General features: G+C 44.6%; 1 protein-coding gene across 3 annotated transcripts in view; it reads right to left on the reverse strand.

Annotated features, from left to right (window-relative positions):
• Nucleotides 1-22,193, reverse strand: part of COPZ2 (COPI coat complex subunit zeta 2) — a 143,538-nt gene that overhangs the window by 31,866 nt on the left and 89,479 nt on the right. For 2 of the 3 annotated variants that reach the window (XM_082271876.1, XM_082271877.1), the window contains 2 exons: nt 16,355-16,410; nt 8,691-8,768 (listed from right to left, as the gene is read on the reverse strand). In XM_082271876.1, the coding sequence (XP_082128002.1) occupies nt 8,691-8,768; nt 16,355-16,410 (134 nt within the window). The remainder of the gene's footprint in view (nt 1-8,690; nt 8,769-16,354; nt 16,411-22,193) is intronic. The other variant, XM_082271878.1, reaches the window with a different exon arrangement.

Consider the following 22,193-nt stretch of genomic DNA (forward strand, 5'->3'; position numbering starts at 1 on the left):
ATGAATCAGGCCCCAATTTTTGGCTGAATTTGGATCTGAAACTGAGCCAAGGACCCTTGTGCAATTCGTTCCACAGCCGCCCCTGAGATGTGTGATGTCCATTGAGAGCCGGGCACCTCCTCCTGTCATGCCAATTGGATGTGGGAAAACCCACATCCAATTTGTATAAGTGTGAACCCAGCACAAGGGTAGGGTCATAGTGGGCTGGCCTTGAACATTTTTTTTCTGTTCTTCAGTGTCCACCACCTGTAGGCAGTTGTATATGTAGTACTGCCCCCTAGGGAGCTGCTGAGAATTGCACCTTCTGGATTCCCCTGGGTTACCCGTAGCAACTGATAGCAGACAAATAGCATTTAAGTCCTTGGCTCTGTCAAAAAAAGTCCCAGTTTTTAGAACTGGGATGGGAGAAGGGATGAGTGGAATACTCCAACTTGAACTATGCACAATTCTGAGGACAACTAACTGCAGTGGGTGCGGAAAGGCCGCTGCTTCACCTTGCCACCGAAGTGAAGAAAAGAATATTAACTTTTGTTTAGGTTACTCTTCAGGGTCTAACTTGGCACCCCCTTTCTCACTTGCTGTGTGTGCTGATCTCCTGTCCGCTGACACTCTACTGGAGTGGTCACCTTCCTGGGCAGACCCCCGGCAATCTCCCCGGTACTCACAGAAACTGTTTTACCCTGGGTCGCTCTGCCTCCGACTTCCTTGTCAGCATCCACTGGACCTCCTGGCTCAGCACCACACATTTGGTCCACAAGGCCGACCGCCTGTGACCACCTCCTGGGACCTGGCCTCCTGCCCAAGGACCCCCTGTCACATGTGGCCTTGGCTTTTATAACATATCCCAGGATACACCACTGTTTGTGCCAACCCACTGGGATAGTTACAAAGCCTGTGTGTCACTGGCTGGGTTTCCTCCACTGTCCAACAGGCTCCCCTATTGGACACAGTGGGGACACTCACTCAGCCCAGATGAATCACACCTGGATACATGCAACAGGCATAACTACTGATCAGGCTCCCATGATAAGCAGATGGATCAGATTATGATTTGCCTGCTGCTCCCCCTGTTAGGCAGGCAGAGCAAACTATTCTCCTTCCTAGCACCTATCTAGGAGGGTGCTACATATATAACCTACACAATCATGGACTTTATCATGAAGTTTATTGCTCCTCATTGGACAATAAAAACATTAATACCAAAAGTTTATTCCCTGCACTCCTCTGCCCTGACAATTTCTATTCACTGGTTCCTAGCAGTGCACTGACTCTGCTGATAGCTCTCATGCTACCTATTCTTGATCAAGACAGGTCACTGGAGTGCCCCATCAATTTTACTATGGGGCCCCATGAATTAATTTTATGCAACTGGGCATAAATTCAACCTTTACTCTTGACCACAATAAAAATATGTACAAAATCACTATCCATCCCTTTAAGTGCTAGTAAATCATTGTAAGTGCACCATTTTCTCTATTTGTGTTTCCACTTGCTCTGAAATACATATTTTTTTAGTGCCAAAAAGGAAAACAAAATGGCCTGTCTGGAAATAAACTGGCATCAGTGTTTGCAGGGCAGCCTGACAACATGGCTGAATGCCTGCTGGAATCTCCCTTAGCATTGTTTACAGGCGGCTCAGACTGTGGAATGAAATACTAATCCTAGATGTGGGAAACCATGCTTTACTAATTCATGAAGCCACTTACTAGAAGTGCTTTCACCAAATGAAGTTACCATTCGTTTAACTGCTCTGCTTTTCAAAGGAGGTGAGGGAAATTGCTTTTGTGGAGACATGGAGACATTTCAGGTGAAATCATAATATAATGTTGTTGTGTAAAAGGTATTCCAGTTAAAAAAAAGTTTCAAACGCTAAACTTTTTTTTTTCTTCTGTGCCATTTTATCAGTTATCTGTACTAATGCAAGAGTTTTCACTTCAGTAGACTTTACAGTAAAGTGTTTTATCTCAACACGTTGAGCTTAACCACTTGCCGACCAGGCACGTTGACCGTACTGCGGCAAAGTGGCTCGTTATCGTCCAGCGACGTAGACCTACGTCGCTGGACTCCTCCCCTTGTGGGCGGTGTGCGCGCGCCGCCGGAGGCTCGCTCCCGCTGTTTTCAGTCACAGCGGGAGTTGGGCCAGGGGAGGAACGGCGGTGATCACCGCTGCTCTTCCCCGATCATCGGAGATCGAGTGTGGAAATCCGCCCGCTTGTGTAAACAAAGCGGGCGGATCTCCTAAGTGACATTCAGTGACAGATTGCAGGGTTCAGCATGCGGGATCGAGTGTGGAAATCCGCCCGCTTGTGTAAACAAAGCGGGCGGATCTCCTAAGTGACATTCAGTGACAGATTGCAGGCTTCAGCCTGCGATCTGTGCCTGTGTCACATAGTCCCCCTCCCCCCCCCACACACGTTAGTAAGCACCAGGCATTCATTAACCCCTTGATCACCAATAAGTTAACCTCTTCCCTGCCAGTGTCATTTTTACAGTAACAGTGCATATTTATAGCACTGATTACTGTAGTAATGTCACTGGTACCCCCAAAAGTGTCAAAAATGTCAGTCAAGGGTCTGATCTGTCCGCTGCAATGTCGCAGTCCCGCAAAAAAAAAAAAAAAACGCAGATCGCCGCCATTACTAGTTAAAAAAAAAAAAAAACCAATAAAAATGACATAAATTTCCCGTAGTTAGTAGCAGCGATAACTTTTGCGCAAACCAATAAAAATACGCTTATTGCGATTTTTTTTTTAGCAAAAATATGTAGCAGAAAACAAATTGGCCTAAAATGTTAAAAAATTTTGATTTTTACATTTTTTTGGGGAATTTCATATAAAAAATGTGAGAAATATTGTTATTTTTTCAAAATTGCCGCTTTTTTTTGTTTATAGCGCAAAAAGTAAAAATCGCACAGGTGATCAAATACCACCAAAAGAAAGCTCTATTTGTGGGGGAAAAAAGGGACATCAATTTTATTTGGGTACAGCATCGCACGACTGCGCAATTGTCCGTTAAAGTAACGCAGTGCCGAATCGCAAAATATGGCCTGGTCAGGAATGGGGTAAAATCTTCCGGTTTTAAAGCGGTTAAAAATACGCTCATTGAGAATTTTTTTGTCAAAGACATGTAGCTTAATACATTTTGGCCTAAATATATGACACAAATTGAATATATTGGATATTTTTTAACTGTCAAAGTAGAAAAATATTGTTATTTTTTCAAAATTTTCGCATTTTTTTATTAATATCGCAAAAGATAAAAATCACACAGGTGATCAAATACCACCAAAAGAAAGCTCTGTTTGTGGGGAAAAAAGGACGTAAATTTAGTTTGGGTACAGCGTTGCATGACCGCGCAATTGTCAGTTAAAATCAAACAGTGCCGAATCGCAAAAAGTGGCCTGGACGTAAGACAGTAAAATCCTCCGGTGGTAAAGTGGTTAATAAAACAAATATTCCCCCTAAACCAGTGATGGCGAACCTTGGCACCCCAGATGTTTTGGAACTACATTTCCAATGATGCTCAACTACACTGCAGAGTGCATGAGCAACATGGGAAATGTAGTTCCAAAATATCTGGGGTGCCAAGGTTCACCATCACTGCCGTAAACTATTTGTTAAAAATCATACTCCAGCAATTGCAGTTAACAACATTCAATGCTGTTGGTTCCTTCTCTCTTAGTGCAGCTTTCCTCAACTACTGGTCTTCACAGGAAAGAGTTAGCAGTGGACAATGCAGTCTCCAGTCAGTCTGTTAGCTTGGAGAAGGGAGGGGAAGGAGGAGGAATGAACAGGGGAGTGTCCTGCCATCCTATGCTACAGAGCTGTGTGTTTCTATTGATGCACACAGTGCAGGGAGACACAACGGTACTCCCTGCATGCAAGGGTGCCTCCATAGGATTCTGCAGGAGAAAGGAACCATCCTAAAACAGTAACAACAGTCATGGCACCACCCTTAAACCGGAGCATAGCCATAGATTAAAAGATAAAGAAGCTGCCTACTTAGTAAGTAATTAAATCAGCTGCTGAAAGACCTTTAAAAAAAACTGAGAGTTTAATATCAAAGCTTTTTACTGAACACCTTCCCAGCCCATGTAACTAACCTTTCATGTGACTATTCTATTCAATACACAATAACTTTTACTGGGTGCCCAGTCACTAGACATTACCCCCTTACTGTTCCCTTCCCATTCAGGGTAAGGCTCCATGTACACGGGACGTTAGAAAAAACGTGCTGCAAAGCTAGTTCTGACGCCGGGAAAAAGCAGCTGTTAAACGTGCTTTCAATAGCTTTTTCCATTTGCGTTATTGCACGTTTGGCCATGTTGCTTTTAGTAGCTTTTTTCTGCCTCCATTCAAAATCGATGGTTCCCTATGGGAGCCCATTGATTTGAATGGAAGTCGCACCGCAAGTCGGATCAGGATGATCCGACTTGCGGTGCGACTTGCGCTGTGAGAATCTTGAGGGGGAATTCCACACCAAAAATGGGAAAAAAAACTGCATGGGGGTCCCCCCCAGGTTCCAAACCAGGCCCTTCGGGTCTGGTATGGAATTTGAGGGTGGCCCCCCCGCCGAAAAAACGGCATGGGGTCCCCCCCAAAATCCATACCAGACCCTTATCCAAGCACGCAGCCCGATAGGGCAGGAAGGGGGAGGGGACGAGCGAGCAGCGGGGGTGGTGGTGCTTTGGGGCAGGGGGAGCTCTGCACCCGCCACCTCAAAGCACCTTGCCCCCATGTTGATGGGGACAAGGGCCTCATCCCTACAACCCTGGCCGGTGGTTGTGGGGGTCTGCGGGCAGGGGGCTCATCAGAATCTGGAAGCCCCCTTTAACAAGGGGGCCCCCCAGATCCCGGACCCCCTCCCTATGTGAATGGGTATGGGGTACACTGTACCCCTACCCATTCACCCCATAAAAGGCAATGTATGTAAATAACGACAGGAGACGTTTTGGAAAGTTTATTAAAAATCTTCATCCGGACTTCTCCGCTCTGGTCTTCTCCCTCTCTGCTCTTCTTGTCTTCTGCTCTTTTGCTGTCCGCTCTTCTGCTGTCCAATCTTCTGCTCTTTTGCCCTCGGCTCTTCTTCTTCCTCCGGTCCTCCTCAGATGATGTCTCCGGTAATTATGCCGTTCTCCGGTCTCTGCAGCTTGTTATATAGCCATTGTGGGCGTGGTCGCCAAGTGACGTCTTCAGGAGACCCCGCCCCCTCATGTCACAGATGACGTCAGTGTACCCCATACCCATTCACATAGGGAGGGGGTCCGGGATCTGGGGGGCCCCCTTGTTAAAGGGGGCTTCCAGATTCCGATGAGCCCCCTGCCCGCAGACCCCCGCAACCACCGGCCAGGGCTGTGGGGATGAGGCCCTTGTCCCCATCAACATGCACCAAGCACCAACACCCCCCAATGTTGAGGGCATGTGGCCTGGTATGGTCCAGGGGGGGTGGGGCCGCTCGCTCTTCCCCTCCCCCTTCTTGCCCTATCGGGCTGCGCGCTTGGATAAGGGTCTGGTATGGATTTTGGGGGGGACCCACCCTCAAATTCCATACCAGACCCATTTTTGGCGTGGAGTTCCCCCTCAAGATTCTCACAGAGCAAGTCGCACCGCAAGTCAGATCATCCTGATCCGACATGCGGTGCGACTTCCATTCAAATCAATATGCTCCCATAGGGAACCATTGATTTTGAATGGAAGAAAAAAAAACGTATAACGTGGCTGAACGTAATTCATCACGTTCGGTCGCGTTCGGTCCCGTTTTTGCATTTGAAACGCCGGGAAACACACGTTTGAATGCAAATATTGCGTTCCAAAAAACGTCCTTGAATTCAACTGCCTGCAAATGACTGTAAACGACCCTGTGTACATGGGCAGATAAGATAACATGCAGGTGGGTTCAGGGGCTTCTGAAAAAAACACCCAACTGCTCCTAAACGGCCATTTACAACGTCCTGTGTACATGGAGCCTAATGCTTTACAGCAAAACCCTTACCCTTACAGCATAAGTCCTTTACTGTGCAACTTTGAGTCACAGTACATTTTCAGTAGGTTTCAAAGCCCCTATGTAATATTTGAGAACTTCTTTTTCAATGTGCATCAAAATGCGAGGTGGAATCCCATGTAAAAGGGCTTAGTTAATTGAAAAAATAGCACAAAAAGTAACAAAATCTGGGGCACATGAGCACAGAGACCGTGATTGCAGCAGCTTAATGTCCTTCTACATAAGCTGGAGAAAAATGCCAATCTTTTAGGTGAACCTGCGTATTGAACTTTCACCTTCATAAACCCATTGCGTTTGAGGAAGAGATGGCATCTGCCCAGCAAGATGGTTCTTGAACACCAAAAGCCTAAGGGAAAAACTGGCCACAAATCTATCAGTGAAAGCCGTGGTGTTAGCTTCTGCTAAGACGGCAGTCTCATGTTTTCAGGGACATTTCCTCACTTGGATCCACACACTTTATCATATGCCACAAGCCTTTATTAAATATGCTGGATTCCACTCCATTTTGTTCCCTATTCCCGCTAACACTCACAAGGGCTGTTTTCTTTCCCCTCTATTTGTTTTTGCTATTGAGCTGCTAACCTCTTAATAGAATTAAACATGAACATCAGGGTGTCAGGGTTGCTGGTTATCAACACGTCTTTTTCACAGATGACCTAACAATGTTTTTGATTAATCTTATTCTCTCTCTCTCCAACTTCATCAAGCTACAACATAATTTTGCCTTCCTTTCTGGCCCTTATATAAATAGATAGAAATCTAAATTTCGGAAAGTATCTATTCCTCCTACTTTGCCACAGACTCTCCAACAGTCATATGAGTTCCAATGGATGCCCAAACCCCTCCCTTATCTGGAGATCCATCTTTTTTTTTTTTAAAGATTTTTATTGAAATCCAACATAAACACATAGCATGGCATATCACATTACAATAAAGGCATCATATAGCAAATACCAAGAGGCAGAGAAAAATAAACTTCCACAGCAGCACTCCAGGTACGGAAAGGATCAACATGACCTCCCCTCAGCCATTGTGCAGTACAAAAAGAAAACCATGTGAATAGAAGGACTTCTTTTTTTTTTTTTTTTTTTTTAATTTAACCTTGAAACCCACAACACAACCTAAACAAAACAACTACCTGGCCTCCCCACCTTCACCCCCAAGGAAAGCAAAGGCGAGGAGGCCACCCGGGCAAAACATAGTCCAGTAACCATTCCCTCTTCTGTGACCGTTACAGAGGAACCCCCCATATCCCCATATAGTATCCATAAAGCAGTAGCAGGGCATGTGGAGAGCTCAGCAGACCCGTAAAGTCGTAGTGCCCAGAGCCCTATCCCCCTCCCCCCCCAGTCAGGCGCAATCACTCCATTTTACTCAACAGCAGTCCCAACCAGCGTAGCAGTAGAGTCAACCCATTGATGCCATATTTTCCTAAACTTCTTGGGGGACCCTCTAGCCTCCTATGTCATCCTGTACAGTACAATGTCCGCATTTACCACCCGCAGCCACATGGGGAGCGTTAACACCTCAGTATAAATCCATCTCCTAGCAATTACCTTTCTCACACAGAAGAAAAGAATACGCAAAAAGAGTTTAGTAGCGGCATTCAGTCCGTCCACCTCCAGAACCCCCAAGAGACACACCAGAGGGGAGCAGATATTAGGGAGCCCAAAATTATCCTCGATAAATTTAGTGACCTGAGACCACAAGGGCCTTACCGTGGGGCAGTCCCAGACCATATGCAGAAATGATCCCCTTCCCCCCGAGCATTTATGGCAGAGGTCCGAATCCCTCTTATGCATAGCATAACTGATAACTGTCACCAACATCCTTTGGCTCCCACCCCATTCGGAGATCTGTAAAACCCCATCACAAAATGTTCCTTAAAAATATGGGATGAAAACAAATATTCCTTCAAACCCTTGTCTTCTCACTTGCACTTTTCCATGTTCTGGACAATATCACCTTCTACCGAAGTTTAAATTTCCAACAATCTTTTCAATAATATAAGGGTGTGCAGCGCTAAATAAATATGCAGTCCATATGATGAGAAAAACAGGAAACTCAGTGGCGATAGATAGAAAATCCTCTGTGTTTATGTGAAAAGCCTTCACCAGCACCCGATCACACAGCTGTTTACCAGACATTGTAGACCCCCGCTACAGAGATCAAAATGAGCAAGGTGTTGGCAGAGTTCTACCCTAGGTATACACTCTCACGATATGGATTCAAAGCAGGCTCATATGGAAGCAATCAAATACCAACTTTGCCAAAGATCCTCCAATAATAATCTTTTCAATGGTAGCTATGTTTTACTAGATTTTGCAATCCTCTTTTCAGGTAATCAGATCTTTAGCGCCATCAAGAAATCACACAAAATGACACTGTCAAATCATCTTCAAATCAACTTGCATTTAAAATATATGTCACATTTCTATAATGGAACACACTTGTTGCCTTATGAGGAGTTTATGCCTTATGAGGATTTTACTAGCTCATTATGCCTTTGTCTTGCAGGGTTTTTTTTAGAGTATACTACCGCTTTAAGATAAAAAAACCTTCTGACTTTACAACCACTTTAAGTATATAATGGTTCAGACATGTCATTCTACATAATGTTGCTATCCTTCTTGTCTGTATGACTGCGAAAATTTTAAATAAAGAATTATTATAAATCAAATTAAGCCTTACCCCATGTCTATTATTTCATCGAGTATCAAATAAACAGTGTCCAAGTTTTCAAGCACTGAACTTCTGTCCACATTCTTCCTATGGTAGAAAAAAAAGGGAAATGCTTTATGCATCTGTTGTGGTTTCAATATATACCTATGTACTATATCTCAAAGTAAAACTCCACTTAGCCTATGCACGCACAGTAATGCCAGTAATGCAGGTCTAACCAAGCCTAACCTATGCTACTGCTGGTGACTTCAGGTAACTTTGAGGTGAGGACTATCACAGCAGCAGGCATGCCTTGATATCAGAGACCTGCAGGCAGGTGCAGTTTACTTTTTGCACTGTAGGTGGCACTCTTCCGCATCAGCATTACAGTTGGAGAAGAAGATGGTTCCTCTATTGTTTCCTGGGTCACTGGGGAACCTATCTAATTGGATGCTACCACTTCATGTAACTCTAGCAGCCATCTTAGGTCAGGTAGAGCATATTTAAAGCCCTGGCTCCCAGAGTTGCATGCATTTTGCGAGTCGGTAGAGTAGGGACAGGTGCATGCATTTTGCGAGTCGGTAGAGTAGGGACAGAACTAGTGGGAGGGAAAGGCTCCTGACAAGGAGGGAAAGGGTAGGGCTCACAACTTCTCTAGAAATCTTCCCACAATTTCACAAGCATTCGACCAGCCATCACGATTTCTGACTATATTTTGCTTTTAATGTTACATACATAGTTACATAGTAGGTGAGGTTGAATAAATACAATAGTCCATAAAGTTCAACCTGTGTAGGTGTGTGTGGCTGTAATCATCTCACATACCCCTGAATGTTCTGATCCTTGAGATGTACGTCTAATAGTCTTTTGAAAGCCACCATACTACCCGCAGAAACCACTTCTTGTGGTAGAGAATTCCACAATCTTGTAGCCCTAACAGTAAAGAACCCCCCACGTTGCCTGAGGTTAAAACGCTTCTCCTCTAATCGCATTGTGTGCCCCCGAGTCCTCATGCAATCCCTTCGACTGAACAGATTTTTTTCTAAGCTGAGATCCCCATTGAGATATTTAAAAATTGCTATCATGTCCCCCCTCAGGCGTCTCTTCTCCAGGGAGAATAAATCAAGCGATTGGAGACGCTCTTCATAATCAAGGTCCTCCAGTCCCCTAATTAGTTTAGTTGCCCTTCTCTGTACTCTCTCCAGCTCCAACACATCCCTTCTGAGGACTGGCGACCAGAACTGGACAGAATACTCCAGATGCGGTCGGACCAGAGTTTTATAAAGTGGAAGGATTATAGTCTTATCTCTGGAAAACATCCCTTTCTTTATGCATGCTAATATTCTGCTAGCCTTGGTAGCCGCCGCTTGACATTGCAAGCTGTTGCCTAGTCTATCATCAACCAAGACTCCCAGATCCTTCTCCATTTTTGATTCCCCCAAGGGTTCCCCTCCTGTATTGTGCTTTAATGTTTCTAGTCCCCAAGTGCAAAACCTTACACTTTTCCACGTTAAACCTCATTTGCCAAGTCGTTGCCCACTCCGTTATTTTGTCCAGGTCATTCTGTAGGATATCTGCTTCATGCTGTGCTGTTATTGCCCTGCCTAATTTTGTGTCATCAGCAAAAACTGATATCGAACTACTGATCCCGTCCTCAATGCTGTTTATGTATAAATTGAACAAGGTTGGTCCTAGGACTGAGCCTTGGGGGACCCCGCTTACTACCTCAGACCAGTCTGAGTATGCGCTGTTTATTACCACCCTTTGGATACGCCCTTTTAGCCAGTTCCGTATCCAAGAGCAAACCCTGCTGTCGATACCTACAGACCTTATTTTATAAATTAAGCGCTTGTGGGGAACTGTATCAAACGCCTTAGCGAAATCTAGGTACACCACATCCACTGGTCTGCCCCTATCTAGCTCACAGCTCACCTCCTCGTAGAATGTTAAGAGATTGGTTTGACAAGAGCGCCCATTTGTAAACCCGTGCTGGTTACTACTGATGATGCTGTTGTCCTTAGCAAACTCCACGATATAGTCCCTTATCATCCCCTCCAGAAGTTTACAAACTACTGATGTCAGACTGACCGGCCTATAATTTCCCTGTATATGCCTCTGACCCTTTTTGAATAACGGAATCACGTTTGCTTTCCTCCACTCCCCTGGTACATCTCCTGTCCTAATACTGTCCGCAAAGATCAGGAACAGTGGTCTGGATATAACCTTACTGAGTTCCTTGAGTACTCTCGGATGTACGCCATCCGGGCCTGGTGATTTGTTTGTGTTAAGTTTGTCCAGCCTTTCCCTGATTTCACCCTCTGTTAGCCATAGTGGCAAGTCCTGTGTATTACTACTAACCATACCGTCATGGTCAGTGTACCCCTCCGTTTCCTGTGTAAATACTGACGAGAAAAAAGCATTCAGCATGGTTGCTTTTCCAGTGTCCTCTGTAACCATCCTCCCATCATCGTTAATTATGTGTGCAATATGCTCTGCCCCAGTTTTTTTGCTGTTGATATACTTAAAGAATTTCTTTGGGTTTTTTTTACTATCCTCCGCTATTTGTCTCTCAAAGTCTATTTTAGCCATCTTGATTTTGTGTTTACATTTCTTATTTGCCTCCTTGTATTGCTCGAAAGCCGATAGTGTGCCCTCTGATTTATATTTCCTGAAGGCCAATTTTTTTCCCCTAATAAGTTTAACCCTAATAAGTTTAACGCTACGGTTTAGCCAGCCAGGTTTGGCTTTTGTCTTCCATAGGAATGCACTGCAAGATGCCTTTGCTTAATATGTTCCTAAAGCATTCCCATTTTTCCTCTGTGGTCAGGGATCCCAGGGTCTGGTCCCAGTTTACCCTTTCCATCAATGAGTACAATTTTGGAAAGTCTGCCCTTCTGAAGTTAAGGGTTCTTATGTTCCCCACTTGCCTTGCTATATTGTTATTTACGCTAAATGTGATCATCCTGTGATCGCTAAAGCCCAGGTTGTCCTGGACTCCTACCTCCGAGATTAGGTCTGGGTCATTAGTGATCAATAGATCCAGGATTGCGTTTTCTCTAGTAGGAGAGTCCACCAACTGTGACATGTAATTATCCAGTAAGGTTTCCGTGAATAGACGGCCCTTATGTGAGTGTGTAGTCCCCTCTCCCCAGTCAATGTCGGGATAATTGAAGTCCCCCAATATGATGAATGATCCTAGCTTTGCCACTTTACCCAAAAGTGCTAAAAATTCCAGCTCTACCTCCTCCCCTTGTTTAGGTGGCCTATAGCAAACCCCCACAATTACTTTTCCCTTTTCTCCTTCCCTATGGGGTTCTACCCATACGGATTCTAACTCCATACTCATCCCTTCCGTAATATCACTCCTCTCAATCACCTTTACATTGTTTTTGACGTAGAGACATACCCCTCCCCCTCTTTTTCCTACCCTGTCCTTCCGGTACACCGAATACCCTTGGATATTGGCCAGCCAGTCATGTGAGGGGTCGAACCAAGTCTCCGCTATTCCCACAAGGTCTATGTCCTCCTCATGTACTAACATTTCCAACTCATCCATTTTATTAGCTAGGCTCCTGGCATTAGCATATACCCCTCTTAGTTTTACGGAAGTTAAACGTGATTGGTGGTTATGTTTATTCCTGTTTGGTCTGCGGTTCTCCCGCACAGACCTGCCAATTGACATTGTGGACCTACTGTCACTGCTGACCCTACAGCTGCCTTCAGTCCTTTTCTCCCTCCTAACTACTTCTGAGTCCTCCCCCCGTCTCCTAGTTTAAAAGCCCCTCCAACTTGGTGGCCATCTTTCTCCCCAAAAGAGCTGTACGTTCCCCATTAAGGTGCAGCCCATCCTTACTAAAGAGCCGGTAGCTGACTGAGAAGTCAGCCCAGTTCTCCAGGAACCCAAACCCCTCCTTCCTACACCAGTTCCTCAGCCACTTGTTAAGTTCCCTAATCTCCTTCTGCCTCTCCTGTGTGGCTCGAGGTACAGGCAGTATTTCAGAGAAAACCACCTTGGAGGTCCTTTTCCTCAATCTGTTACCTAAGTACCTGAAATCGTTCTTTAGGATCTTCCACCTACCTTTAACTTTGTCATTAGTGCCCACATGCACCATGACCGCTGGGTCATCCCCAGCCCCGCACAATAATCTGTCTGCCAGATCTGCGATGTCCCGAACGCGGGCGCCAGGTAAACAACATACTGTTCGGTTCACGAGATCTTTTTTACAGATTGCCCTCTCTGTCCTCTTGATAATTGAGTCCCCAACTACCACAACCTTTCTAAGCTTACCTGAGTTACTGCCCCCCTTCTTCCTGGAGCCGTCCCTCCCCTGGCAGCTGGGGGAGGGCGCATGCTCCAGCACTGCCACCCCTGAGTTGATATCCCCCTCAACCTGCAACTCGGCAAATATGTTAGGGTGTACCAACTCAGGACTGGCCTCCCTGACACTCCTCCCACTAACATTCCTAACAGTCACCCAGCTGCGTACCTCTGCTGCTTGCGTCTCCTCTATTCCTCCCTCCTCTATGCTGGCCCCTGCCAGCGCCTGATAGGTAATGTCCAAGTTCTTTTCCAGGTTGTAGATGCCACGCATTCTTACCACTGTGTTCTCTAGATCCACGATGTGGGCTTCCAGAGCAACAAGTCGCTCACATCTTGCACAGCAGTATTCGTCCTCGATTGGTTCATCAAGAAACTCATACATGGCGCAAGAAGTGCACTGAGTGGCATCCCCAATCCTGTCGGACATTATTACCCACTACTCTATGGGGATAATGTTAACGACCTGCTCTTCCTTACCTACACTACCTCTAACTCCCCTGGTACAAAACCTGGGGTACTCACCAGTCGCTAATATACTAACCAGTCACTAAGATACTTACCAGTCGCAAAGATATGTTGATTTCCTCAGCTCCATGTAGTGGCCAAAATGCAGTATTTGGCCACTAGATGTAGCTGACTATATCAGGAAATCAAATAAATTTGTGATGGCTGGGTGAATGTGTGTGAAATTTTTCCAGATTTTTTTTTATAAATAATCTGAATGACTATGTAATATGTGGGGATATAAAAAAAAAAAAAAAAAAAAAACGAATCATCATGCAATGCTGCAATTCATATCACAGGTCTATACAAAATATATAGCATATTTAATCTGATTTTGGATATTAATAACACCAACAACTAAAAGCAGAAAGGTTTGGGGGATTGATTCTTAGGAGTGTAGTTGATTAATATTCAAAGTACTCCTAAAGATGCTCATAGACTTTGGAGCAGTGGTCACGGAACTGCGGTCCAGGGGCCGAATTTTTCCCTTTGCTTGCCTTTATCCGGCCCTTGGGGCACTATTCCCCACACTGACACCAATGATGGGGCATTAATAATTCCCTCCACTGAGCCCAAGGATGGGGCACTAAAATGACCCCAACTGACACCAAGAACGGTGCACTAATCATCCCCCCCGCACTGACACCAACAATGGGGCACTAATAATTCCACCCACTGACACCAACAATGGGGCACTAATAATTCCCACCACTGACACCAACAATGGGGCATTAATAATTCCCCCCTACTGACACCAACAATGGGGCGCTAATCATCCCCCCGAATGACACCAACAATAGGGCAATAATTCTCCAAATACCAAAGATAGGACATTGTTTGCTCCTACTGATGCCAGGACATTTCCTACTCCCAGTGGCCACGGTCTGTCCCCCAAAAGTCTGAAGGACAGTAAACTGGCCCTTTGTGTAGAAAGTTTGGAGAACCCTGCTTTAGAGGGTTGTTGAGCATGCAGATATGACCAACATGTACTAAGCATTAAAGGCTTCTAAGAATGCAGAGTAAAGGGAGAGGAGCAGAGCACAGGGAAAGGGCAGCCAGAGAAGCATTGTGTATTGCAGGCTTCCTCAACTTTTCTTAACAAGGAGGAAACATTGAAATAACTTTCAGGTCTCATAGAACACCCACCAATAATTAAATATATCTGCAGTCCATAGTACATTAGTGCGATGGTTAATCGGAAGAATGTTGCTTACATTTTTGGCCAGTAGAAGGAGGCCCCTCCCCAATTAGCTGAACTGAATTTATTCTCTCTTGAGAAGAGGTGAGGGGGGATATGATCACCATGTATAAATACATAAGTTGTCACTTTGGGTGGGGGGGGGCCCGTGGAACACAGCTTACCTTAGAGAGGTCAGGAAACTCCTTTTTCTGCTCCCCAGGCCCCTCTTATGTGTATGTCACCCTGTGTCTACTAGGGGCACAGGGTAATGAGATGTCCGGTATGCCCTAACCAGACTCACAGTACAACCACACCGGACTCTTATCCCAGTTATCTTGGGTCTTATATGTGTGCTTTGTGTTGAAAGTTGGAGAGGCGCTCTTCTGCTTAGGGAACTCTGAGAACCCGAGTGATTAGCAGTGTTTGATCTCTCAGTTCTCAATCTTAGAGTCTACAGGGGACAGATGCAGCACTGGACCGATGCTGCATCCACCTAGGTAAGTATGATTAAAAAAAAAAACAAAAAAAACTCCATACTTTTTTAAGGTTTTTTTATTTATTTTTTTTGCCTTTCTCTGGATCAACCATGGGTATAGGATTGGGTATATGGAGGTTTTCTATTTGTTTATTTTTTCCATTGGTTGAACTAGATGGATTTGTGTCTTTTTTTTTCAACCTACTGTATGTAGTTATGAGAGTCAAAAATTGCTCAAGGAACTCCTAGCAACTTCTGGAGGAACCCCAGGAATACAAAGAAGTATGGTTGAGAAAGGCTGGTATATTATATATAGCGATTAGACTTGTTTCTAGCTTGACTACTTTCCCCAACATTCAGCTGGGGCAACTAACTGCAGGTATTTACAACAGAAAGGTTTGTCATACACTATATTGTCAAAAGTATTGGGGCACCTGCTTTTACACGTACATGAACTTTAATGGCATCTCAGTCTCAATCTCCACCCTTTGCAGCTATAACAGCTTCCACTCTTCTTGGAAGGCTGTCAACAAGGTTTAGGAGTGCGTCTATGGGAATGTTTGACCATTCTTCCAGAAGCACATTTGTGAGGTCAGGCACTGGTGTTGGACAAGAAGGCCTGTCTACACACTAATTCATCCCAAAGGTGTTCTATTGGGTTGAGGTCAGGACTCTGTGCAGGCCAGTCAAGTTCCTCCACCCCAAACTCGCTCATCCATGTCTTTATGGACCTTGCTTTGTGCACTGGTCCAAACCATTTGGTGGAGGAGGGGATATGGTGTGGAGTTTTTTTAATGGGGGTTGGGCCTAGCTCCTTAGTTCCAGTGAAGGGAACTCCTAAGACATCAGCATACCAAGACATTTTGGACAACATTGTGGGAACAGTTTGGGGATGGCCTCTTCCTGTTCCAACATGACTGCGCACCAGTGCACAAAGCAAGGCCCATAAATACATGGATGAGCAAGTTTAGGCGAGGCGCCCCGATACTTTTGACAATACAGTGTATATGCCAATGAGTACCTTTAGAGTGTATAATTAAAAAGGACAAAGATGCAATTTGGGCAAGAAAACCTGTGATTTATACTCTACAGCACTTGCTAATAATGTAAATATGTAAAGAATAAATACCAGTAAATCCTGCTGTTACATGAAGGGCAGATTACATATTTGCTCTGCTACAAGAAGACATAAAATGCTCATATGTTCCACTCACCGCAGTATATGACACAGGCTCTCGCATATACATGTCAGCGCAGACAGAAGCAGCATCTGTAGGTAGACACAGCAGTTATACTTTGAGCAATTGATTAAAAAAAACACACTTTGCTAAAAGCAATTCACATTACCAACACTATGACAGAGAAGCACCTTCACTTAAAGTGTACTCAGGGGAGGACTGGGCCAGGGGGGCAATTGCCCCCCAGGCCACTCTGATGCCCCCTAAAAAGGCTGCACCGCTTCTGCCACAGACATGCCTAAAAGATTCCTGGTAAAGTAAAATGTTATGCTGTGTTGTTTATACACGTTGCAAAAATTCTGAATTCTGTATTGTTCAGTACATGCTAATTAAAATATACACTCACCGGCCACTTTACTAGGTACACCTTGCTAGTCCCAGGTTTGACCCTCTTTTACATAGAAGGTAAAGTTGAATAAAGACAATAGTCCATCCAGTTCAACCTGTGTAGATGTATGTGTGTCAGTGTCGATAACCATTTCCCATATTCCCGTATGTTGTGTTCATTTTGCCTTCAGAATTGCCTTTATTCTTCATGGCATAGATTCAACAAGGTGTTGGAAACGTTCCTCAAAGATTTTGGTCCATAGTGACATGCTAGCGTCACGCAGTTGCTGTAGATATGTCTACTGCACATCTATGATGCAAATTCCCGTCCCACCACATCCCAAAGGTGAGATCTGGTGACTGTGTTGGCCATTGGACTACAGTGACCTCATTGTCATGTTGAAGAAACCAGTGGTGAGATGATTTGAGCTTTGTGACATGGTGCATTATTCTGCTGGAAGGAGCCATCAGAAGATGGGTACACTGTAGTCATAAAGGGATGGACATGGTCAGCAACAATACTCAGGTAGGCCGTGGTGTTTAAACCATGCTCAACTGGTACTAAGGGGCCCAAAGTGTACCAAGAAAATATCACCCACACCATTACACCACCACCAGCCTGAACCATTGATAAAATTCAGGATGGATCCATGCTTTCATGTTGTTTACGGCAAATTCTGACTCTACCAGCTGAATGTCGCAGCTAAAATCAAGACTCATCAGACCAAGCATCATTTTTCCGATCTTCTATTGTCAAATTTTGGTGAGCCTGTGCGAATTGTAGCCTCAGTTTCCTATTCTTAGCTGACAGGAGTGGCACCCGGTGTGGTCTTCTGCTCATGTAGCCCATCTGCTTCAAGGTTCGATGTGTTGTGCATTCAGAGATGGTATTCTGCAAACCCTGGTTGTAATGAGGGTTTATTTAAATTACTGTTGCCTTTCTATCCTCTCGAACCAGTCTGCCCATTCTCCTCTTTTTTTTTTTTTTAAAGATTTTTATTGAAATCCAACATAAACACATAGCATGACAGATCACATCACAATAAAGGTATCATGTAGCACACACCAAGAGGCATAGAAAAATAAACATCCAAATCAGCTCTCCAGGTACGGAAAGGATCAACATGGCCACCTCTCAGTTTACAGTAGAAAAATAAAACCATGTGAATAGAAGGACTCCCTTTTTAAGTTAGCCCATTCTCCTCTGACCTCTGACATCAACAAGGCATTTTCCTCCACACACCTGCCGCTCACTGGATATTTTCTCTTTTTCGGACCATTCTCTGTAAACCCTAGAGATGGTTCTGTGTGAAAATCCCAGTAGATCAGCAGTTTGTAAAATACTCAGACCAGACTGTCTGGCACCAAAAACCATGCCACGTTCAAAATCACTTAAATCCCCTTTCTTCCCCAGTCTGATGCTCGGTTTAAACTTCAACATGTCGTCTTCACTACGTCTAGATGTCTAAATGTATTGAGTTGCTGCCATATTACTGGCTGATTAGCAGTTTGTGTTACCAAGCAATTTAACAGGTGTACCTAATAAAGTGGCCAGTGAGTATATATAAATATATATAACAACTCTCTTATCTAGTAGCTGTCTAAATTCTCAAAAAAGTAGAGGAAGGTGTGTCTCTGATGAGGTGGCAACCCTACCTGGACCATGGACTGGTGCCAGTAGGGGCAGAGGCCATGCGGTAGTGGTTGGGCAGCAGGCGAGCGAGCCAGCATAACCTGCACTGCCACCCTCCCACTACCAGTGGTTGCTGGCTTTCTTTCTTCCAGCACCACTACTCTCTCCCCTCTTTGTGGTCAACTTACCTATGGAGAGGAAGAGGGAAGAGGGTCATGCTGGCCCAGAGGTGATAGGCTGCACACACCCCCACCCTCCACAGGTGACAGGTCGCGGCAACACCCCGCCCCCCCAGGTGACAGGGGCGGCGCACACAAGAGAGGTGACAAACTGAACACCACCAGGAGGGTACAGGCTGTACCAAAACACCCCACAAGAGGCTGACAGGCGGCACTCACACAAGGGAGGTGAAAGGCAGCACACACACTACCCCAGCTCCCTCCCGCCAACCAAAACTCCCTGGCTGTGTGGTGTAGATAAAGATGAAAAACAGGGTTTATGATATGGCCACAGGCAAGACCCTAAACCCTACCACACTTGAAACCTCTGGATCTTTGCAACTCTCTATTAGGCCCTGTTCACACCTGGTTTTTCAGCTCGTCAAATGCTCATCTCTCAAGTTCCAAAACGCCCAACAAGCTGAGTACACCTACCTTTCTTTAAAAATCAAAAGTTGTCTCGGCATAGTACTTTTGTTCAAATGCTCTTACTTGCAACCTTTGGGTTGCTGTCATAGAAACATTCACGATTGTATGCTGTTATCTCTACCTGTTGATTCCTTTATGTTACATTATTTGTGTTTGGTACTACGTTCTCAATTAAGAAATTAAAAAAAAAAAGTTCAAGAAAATACATAAGCTTCTTTTTTGGCAGATTACAAGCGTTTTTGGTCATATGTCAATGCCTGCCCCCAAACACCTGAAAACAATACGCTCAGGTGTGAGTGGAGCCTTAAAATGAATGACACATGTTCTTACAGTGGTAAAACATACTATAGGCAAGGCCTGGAAATTCAGGACCCATCATATAGCTGAAATCAGATCCAGACACAGGTCATGCTACATGAGAAAAACAAAGCTAAGATATCTGATAACATGCATAAAAACTATGCAGTCTGGAAACCCTGGATCACAGATTTCCTTCCCTCAGGTTACACCACTTTCTATCCTCTAGATCCTCATCTCCCCCATCTTTTATCCCCATTCTTTCCTAAGCTCCCCTTCAAATCAACTTCTGCTAATTAAGTGGCTGGATCGCTTTTCACAGGACGGTAAAGCATTAGCCGACAGGCATTCAGGAGGTTCAACTGCCTGTTTTTTTTTTTCATGTGTACTGCCCTGTCTGGCTGTATTGTAACACATCAGATGGGTGACCAGGGGAGTATTAAAACTGTGGCTCAACAGCCTGTTTTTACCTCCTCCTGACTGCCTAATAAATAGTACTACTATATAAACACACAGTATATACTGTATATACACTGCTAAAAAAAAAGAACACTTTTTAATCAGAGTATAGCATCAAGTTAATTAAACTCCTGGTCCTGATATTGATCTGGTCAGTTAAGTAGCAGAGGGGTTGTTAATCAGGTTCAGCTGCTTTGGTGTTAATGAGATTACTAACAGGGGCACTAGATGGGCAACAATGAGACAGCCTTCAAAACAGGAATGGTTTTACAGGTAGAGGCCCTACTCATCTTTTCTGACTGTTTTTCAGTAGTTTTGCCTTTGGCTAGGGTCAGTGTCACTGCTGGTAGCATGAGGCGATACCTGGACCCTATAGAGGTTACACAGGCAGTCCAACTCCTCCAGGATTGAACATCAATACATGCCATTGCCAGAATGTTTGCTGTGTTTCCCAAGCATGGAGAAAATTCCAGGAGACAGGCAGTTACTGTAGGAGAGCTGGACAGGGCCATAGAAGGTTCTTAACCCATCAGTAGGCCCAGTATCTGCTCCTTTGTGCAAGGAGGAACAGGATGAGCACTGCCAAAGCCCTACAAAATGACCTCCAGCAGGCCACTGGTGTGAATGTCTCTGACCAAACAATCAGAAAAAGACTTTATGAGGGTGGCCTGAGGCCCCGGTGTCTTCTAGTGGGCCCTGCGCTCACTGCCCAACACCATGAAGCTTGATTGCATTAAACACCAGAATTGGCAGATTTGCCACTGGTGCCATGTGCTTTACACCGATGAGGGCAGGTTCACCCTGAGCACATGTGACAGACGTGAAAGGGTCTGGAGAAGCCATGGAGAACATTATGCTGCCTGTGACATCATTCAGAATGACCAGTTTGGTGGTGGGTCAGTGATGGTCTGGGGAGGCATATCCATAGAGAGACACACAGACCTCTACAGGCTAGACAATGACACCCTGACTGCCATTATTTATCGGGATGAAATCCTTGGACCCATTGTCAGACCCTACGCTGCTGCAGTGAGTGCTTAGTTCCTCCTGGTGCACCACAATGCCCAGCCTCATGTGTCAAAGAGTATGCAGCCAGTGCCTGGAGGATGAAGGAATTGATACCAATAAATGGCCCCCACGCTCACCTGACCTAAATCCAATACAACACCTTTGGGTCATTATGTTTTGGTCCATCCCACGCTGCCAGGTTGTACCTTAGTCTGTTCAGGTGACCTGGTCCAGATATGGGAGGAAATACCCCAGGACACCATCCGTCCTCTCATTATGAGCATCCCCCGATGGTATCAGGCATGCATACAAGCACGTGGGGGCCATACAAACTACTGAGTACCATTTTGAACTGCTGCAAAGAAATTTCAGCAAAATGGACTAGCCTGCTGCATCCTTTTTTCACTTCGATTTTCGGGGTGTCTTTGAATTCAGCCCTCTGTGCGTTAATAATTTTCATTTCCATCAAACGATGTGGCATCCTTTGGTTCCTAACACATTACCCAGTCCATACCAGTATAGATATTCTTCACTATATTGTTAAAAGTATTTGGGGTGCCTGCCTTTACACTTACGTGAACTTTAATGGCATCCCAGTCATAGTCCATAGAGTGCAATACTGGATCGCAGTCTGCGCTCTTACTCATCCCAAAAGGGATCCATCTGTTTGAGGTTAGGACTCTGTGCAGGCCAGTCAAGTTACTCCACTCCAAACGTGCTCATCCATGTCTTTATGGACCTTACTTAGTGCACTGGTCCAAATCATTTGGTGGAGGGGGGATTTTGGTGGGGTTTTTTTTTCCAGTGAAGGGAACTTTGAAGGTGTCAGCATACCAAGACATTTTGGACAATTTCATGCTCCTAATTTTGTGGGAACAGTTTGGGGATGACCCCTTCCTGTTCCAACATGGCTGCACACCAGTGCACAAAGCAAGGTCCATAAAGAAATAGATGAGCAAGTTTGGGGTGGAGGAACTTGACTGACCTATTTTATATATATATATATATATATATATATATATGTATATATATATATATATATATATATATATATATATATATTTTTTTTTTTTTTTCCTTTGGAGGATTTACTTCTGTCTGAGCTGGCAGATTCACAGACTTGTGATTTGAAGCAAAGATCAATATTCAATGTATTCAGATTGGAACTGATGTGATTTCAAGCTCTCTTGTTCCTCTATCAGCAGATGGTGACTGTTGGGATTTTTAAATCAGGACATTAAAATTCTGTTATGAAAGCAGCTTGGAGATCAAGAGAGCAGATAAGTTTAGCGACTGGAGAATAAATAAAATCATTAAGACTTGCCAATGAACATAGAGGATAACATAGGAATATGAAGCAGAGTACAGAAAATAACAGTGATTTGATAGGAAGATCAATGTCCTTTCCATAGAGACTGGTAATGTGTGAGACTCATCCATCTTG

This window comes from Pelophylax lessonae (genome assembly GCF_965119305.1).
Source record: "Pelophylax lessonae genome assembly, chromosome: 11".
Classification (NCBI taxonomy): domain Eukaryota; kingdom Metazoa; phylum Chordata; class Amphibia; order Anura; family Ranidae; genus Pelophylax; species Pelophylax lessonae.